Source organism: Chenopodium album, chromosome 26 (genome assembly GCF_948465745.1).
Source record: "Chenopodium album chromosome 26, dcCheAlbu1.1, whole genome shotgun sequence".
NCBI lineage: Eukaryota > Viridiplantae > Streptophyta > Magnoliopsida > Caryophyllales > Amaranthaceae > Chenopodium > Chenopodium album.
The window spans coordinates 15,444,229-15,450,408 of NC_137859.1; the positions used below are offsets into that span (position 1 = coordinate 15,444,229).

At 35.6% G+C, this 6,180-nt stretch overlaps 1 protein-coding gene across 1 annotated transcript; it reads left to right on the forward strand.

Annotated features, from left to right (window-relative positions):
- Positions 1-630: 630 nt before the first annotated feature.
- LOC145616628 (uncharacterized) lies at positions 631-6,180 on the forward strand. Its single transcript, XM_081671385.1, has 5 exons — positions 631-844; positions 1,377-1,557; positions 1,976-2,327; positions 3,330-3,410; positions 5,595-6,180. The coding sequence occupies exons 1-5, from the start codon at positions 770-772 to the stop codon at positions 6,079-6,081; spliced, it is 1,176 nt and encodes a 391-aa protein (XP_081527511.1). The 5' UTR covers positions 631-769; the 3' UTR covers positions 6,082-6,180.

Sequence of the window (6,180 nt, forward strand, 5' to 3'; positions counted from 1 at the left end):
ATAAACAAGTTTTGTTTATCTTGGAGATTAAGGGCCTGTTCACATTTACTTAATTTCAGTTCATTTCAGCTCCAATCAGTTCAGTTCAATTCCAATCAGTTCAGTTCAGTTCAGTTCAACTCTTAATTTCCCTCTCACATAAAATATTCATTTCAGCTCAGTTCAGTTCAATTCAGCTCAGTAAATATGAACAGGCCCTAATAGGGACTCCCTCGAGATTAAAAATGAAACGTGTCAATTAATATGGGACATAAAAATCACTCTATATATAGTACGAGCTCTCAAAAGTAAATGGTTAATATTGTGAATCGGAGACTATAAAAGGTAACCACTAAGGGCATGTTCAGCTCCAATCAATTTAGTTCAGTTCAGCTCCAATCAGTTCAGTTCAATTCAGCTCATAATTTCCTTCTCTCATAAAATATTCATTTCAGCTCAGTTCATTCGGTTCAGCTCAACTCAGTTTAGTAAATAAGAACAGGCCCTACCCACATGTCCACGCCATTAAATGTATAGGGTAATCGGGTAAATAAAGACAAAGTTGCGTGCCAAAACTCACCTATCAGCAAAGAATTTTTCATTCTTCACCACTCAAAAATCCCAATTGTTTTTTGTTTTGTCAAAAATAATGACGAACCAAAAAAGAAGTTAGAGGTCCGTAAGTAAGATAATATTAGCATGGTATTCATAAGCCAACGCAAAATATAGAAGAGAATTCTGGGCTCAGAAACTACAATTTCTGAACTCAGATTCTCTCTCTATTTCTCAAATGGCTTCTGCTTATAATGTTTGTCCTCCTGGACTTCTCTTTCACCAACAACAACCCAATTCTAGGCCTTTTAAGGTATTCAATTTTCATTCAATTTCTCTGTTTTTTCGTATATTTTTTCGGTTATGATTTATGGGATTTCTTTAATTTATTATATTCAATTATGGGTTATATACAATTTTGCAGTATAAGTTTTGCGTTTTGATTATCTGGGTTATTTGGTTTTCTTCTGAATATGTTGAATTATGGTTGACCTTCAATTTTTGGGTTTAATTATCTGGGTTGTTTGATTTTCTTGTATTATTTGGGATTATGGTTTTGAATAGATTTTCTTGCTTAATTGTGAATTTTTTTATTTTGTATATAATTTCGATTTTAAGTTTAATTTCTTAAATGGGTTTTTTTTTACATTAATGTAAATCTTGTAATCATAGTATTCCAGAATTGTATTCAATTCAATTTTGATGAACAGTAGTTGGGCTACTGATTGCTGCTTCGTGAATGATAATTTAGTCGGGGATTTCATATGTTTGATTTCCCTTTAAATGGTTTTGTGAATTGGTGGTAACTGGTAAGCTAATTTGCTTTGTCATGTGCTTGTATATAGGATTTTCCGCACTTGATTCCAACCACTGGATCAAGGCATGATGCATTAAGATCAAGCATAATTTCGCTGACACCTTACGAGCATGATGATCTGTTCAAATCAATGAGTGGGTTAGATGGATATGGCCAATTTGTCAGGGCTGCCCCTATCAGAAGAATGACTATGCCTGGCGATGCGCAAGGTTCGTGTCTTGATCTCCTATCGGTTGAACTTGCTTTTTTGGATGGCAGTCCATGGGTGCGTAGTATGTGTCAATGTGTGTGTGTCTCTTGGGGTGGGGGTTATGCTTTGTTTATGAAGCTAGTCATGAACTATATGAGTGAGGGTTACACATTTGAGCACTATTGCTGTAGGTGAGCAACCTTAAGTTGGTTAGATGTATATGAAAATCGATAGGAAAATGTTAAGTAGGAATGTAGGATTATGTCTGCACAATTGCAGTAAGGAATGTTTGTGAGGTGAGAGAATTAGTCGACTGTCATCTAATCGTAAATAAACCATTTGATGCCTATAGTAAGACGAACTATGTCTGCTGGGTAAGTTGTTTTACGGACTATGATGCTAGATTTATGATTGTGCTGATATGTTATTCATTCCAGATAAGCAAGCTGATTATGATCTCTTCAACCTAGAAGAACAATGGACAACGCATAAGAAGTTGCCGTTTGTAATGCCGGTATCAAATGAGTTGGAAAAGAATTACCTGGACTCTTCGATAATTCCAGATTTTAAGATTCAAGCCACAAATGCTGATATGCACCTGCTGCACCTTGCTAATTTTGATCCGGTCCGCAATCTTTCTTCTTCGACTATATCAGTTTTTGCTGATGGGCGAATTTCTGCTGTTTGTAGTGTGACTGATATGAAGGATCTAGTGTCTGTTATAGAAGAATTTAGATATACAAAGGAGTCAGCATGGAGGAAGCAGGAGGTTGTACCATATTTTAGATGGTATGTGTAATTTTATCTTACTAAGTCTTTATTAATTCTTGGTTATATTGTTGTTTGAGGAATCATTGCTTGATAGTTTTTCATTTTCAGCTATCTCTATTACTCAAGAGTTATTATTGTGATGCTAGCTTATAGTTTGAACTGTTGTCCTATACCTCTTTATTTACATTGTCAAGTGCGTGGCCAACTATTTTGAGAATATGAATTGGATGCTCCAATTATGTCATCAACTTTGTTTGGAATCCCTTTTCATATGCATGTTTTGAAATCTTATTTGTGGCTCTATTGTTTCCAAATTCCTATAATATATACAATTATGTTTTATATAATGGTACCCTTTCAAAAAAAATGTTTTATATAATGGTAGGGTGTCACGAATAAGTAAGGTACCAACTGAAATATACTTTTAGAGCCTAGAGGCCAAGCAAAATCCCTATCCCCGGGTTAAATCTGCTTGTTTAAAGTCTGGGACCAATCCCCTTATCGATACATGAATATTTGCCATCTAGCATGACAGTGGACTTGCTTATAGGATTAGTTTTTGAATGTTGCTTCAGAATAATTTTAATGCATTAATCCTTTTCCAGTTGGTTTACAATGGGTTTTACTTTTCATTTAAAGTTTATATTTAGTTTTCGTATTTTTCAATTTATTTTTTTGTAATGTTAAAGCTTCTATTTTTCTTTGACTGAATTGTAATGGTGTAGAGCAATGAAAAAAGCATTATTAAGTTAGGGAAAATTCTCATATGCTCTCTCCATTCTCTAAATAATAGGACTCTGCTGGTCTCTGTAGTTTCTCTTAAAACTCCATATTCTATTAATTTGAATAGTAACTTTTTGCTGAACCAGAAACCAGATACATCACCATCTTAGTATTTTGTGGATGAAATTGACCAACTTTTTTTTTTTTTTTTTTTTTGCTGGGTTTATATGTTTCCAAATCTGACATCTTAAAGTGCTATCCTTTCACTGAATTTGCGGATATTTTCTGTTCTTATAGGAATGGTGCTGGGAAGTTGCAGGATCGTACATATGTGTCTCCTTCAAAGCTAAACTCCTTGACTGTTGCTCCCCCCAAGAGGTATTCCTATGTTTTCTTGCACTCTTACAGTCTTAAGGCCTATTCTCTTCAGCTTAAGTTCAGCTCAGTTCAGTTTATCCTCCTAGATCAAGATCAATCAAAGCCTTAATCCCATAAGTGGGGTCGGCTAACATGAACCAGATTTGATTTTTCCGTGTAGTCATCGACATAAATCTTCCTCCTCCATCTCTTACGGTCCAATGCTTCATCCTCATGCAAATCCATAAACCTCATATCCTTCCTAACTCCTTCCAACCAAGTCATTTTCGGTCTCCCTCTCCCTCGTTTAAGCCCTCCATGGTCCCACTCTTCCACTATTCTGACCGATGCACCCTCGGGTCTCCGTCCTACATGCCCAAACCAACGCAGACGGTGTTCTCTTAGTTTATCTGCAATGCCTGCCACACCTACTTTCTTGCGAATAAGCTCATTTTTTATTCTATCTCTTAGAGTGTTCCCACACATCCATCTTAACATGCACATTTCAGTTTATCCTCCTCTCATAAAATTTTCAGTTCAGTAAATCAGAACAAGCCCTTATTATCTTTTTATCAGAATTGCTTGAAATTAACATGTGTCATAAGACTGTTTTTTACAAATTACATTAACTAGACTTTATAATTTAATGTCATCAATTTGTTTAGTGTTCCTAGTTGCAAAGCCACAAAGTTTCCTACTTCATAGAACATGTGATGTCCTAATTTATTGCTTGTACAATCTCCTCTTGCTTCATACTTCCTCCGTTCTTTTTTACTTGACCCGCTTTGACTTTCACACTATTCATCACCCCTCTTTTGACCGTCTTTTGTGAATAATATGTAAGGACAAACATATTCGTGTGAGATCTTTTTGAATTCGTCTTAATAAGTTTTATTATAGTATATAACTTTCATAATTTTTACTTATTGAGAATTAAAGTTATTGATTGTTAAAGTTTTGCATTGGCAAGTGTGATAAAAGAAACATGTCAGAGGAAGTATAAGTTATGGGTGTCTTGCCTTTGCCAATTGCCATGTATTGGATAAAGCATATATACTTTAAACCATGAAATGAGTTGCTACTTTGTTTAATAACTGAAAACTAGCTTTATAGTACAGACGTTGAACCTTTAAACCAGTAATACCTTAAAAAGCATCAGTATTTTAAACCAGTAATACCTTTTGATAAGATTTGGGTGCCATTTCAGGTTTTAATAAAGAGAAAATAGTTTTAAGCTTACACTAGCATCAATAGTGACTGTGAGCTAAAAGGGCATTAACTGAATTAGGCGCAGCAGTAAAAATCTGAACTTGAGACTGATACTCAGATAAGGCCCGTGAATTGCAGCACGCAACATACTACCTAGCCCATTCAAAATGCAGTACCAAACCTGCTCAGAGTGTCTGCATTCAAAGAAGACATCCCAACTTAACCAGAGTGTACTACCAAACCTGTGAGAGTATCTGCATTCAAAGGGATGCGTATGGATTTTTCTCTCTTTAGGTAGACCCTTTAAAACCAGCGTTTTACACAATCAAAGATTTGTCTATTCCGATCTGAACATGAATGACACTTTGAAAGCCAATTTTGTTTCACTTATGAGTTTTGAAGCCAAGTATTATACACAGCTTCTGCAAAACGCAGCATGAACATCTTTTCAATGTTCTTATTTCATTTAGTTTTAAAGACTCTAACTCCAATTGAAAGCAATATACCAAATCCAACATGCTTAAAGTGCAGTACTGAACCTGTTCAGAGCAAATTTACAAGGTACCTGGTACGGACCCATGAATTGCGATCTGGTTTGTGCGTTTCGGAGCGCAGAACAAACGAAACTCAGATTGCCATAACACCTTTATTTTGTATTGAATTGTGTTTTTCTTTTTTTGATGCAAGAACCATAGCTTCATACAAAAGCTTGTACATTGCTTTATAGAAAATAGACCTGGAACTAGGATTGCAAACCAGCTATTTGTTCAATTACTGTAACCATTTTCCAAATTTTTTTATAAGTTCTCGCTCTCTTATAAGCATTATTTATGCTTTCTAATAATGCTGACAATTAATTTGAAATCAATCTTTATTGGTTTGTTTATCATCCAGTGGATGATGAAAACAAACTCAAGAAAAAAATTAACGACAGATAAAAGGATACTATGAATCAGATATATTAATCTCGATGTTTTGACTTGCTTTTGGTTACAGTCTTGAGAAAGTCAAACAAAAGCCCTCTTCAAAGAGGAAGAGCAAGAGAGCAGCGGTTCCCAATAAGATCAACTCTCTCCAGGCTTGTGAGATGCTTTTATCGATCATAGTGGACAAGAAGCGGAATGGGAAGTCAGTGACGAACTCAGTGAAGAGAGCTGGTCCTGCACTACCTCTGTTATTAACTCAGGTCTCTGCCAGCATCACAGGAACTGGACTTGCTGTCATGTTCTCTGTGTTCCATAAAGTAGCTTGTGGAAGCATTCCTTTCTGTACATCCAATCTTCTTACTTCTGTGTTTGGTGTTGGACTTTTTTGGCTTTCTTGGGCGGTGAATACATTGAGAAACACAATCATATACATCGGCAAGAACTCTACAAAATTGGATTCTGAAGAAGAAATGATGGTGAGGGTGAACAAGAGTGTGAACGACATTTTCTTTCGTGCTGTTGCTTTGATGGCAGTATTAATTTTAAGATTTGCCTGATAGTGATAGTGATGATGATACATGGATTGGAATCTGAACCTCGTGGTATGAAGGTCCTAAATCCACCTTAATCTGAACTCTTGATTTTTGTTACTGCTA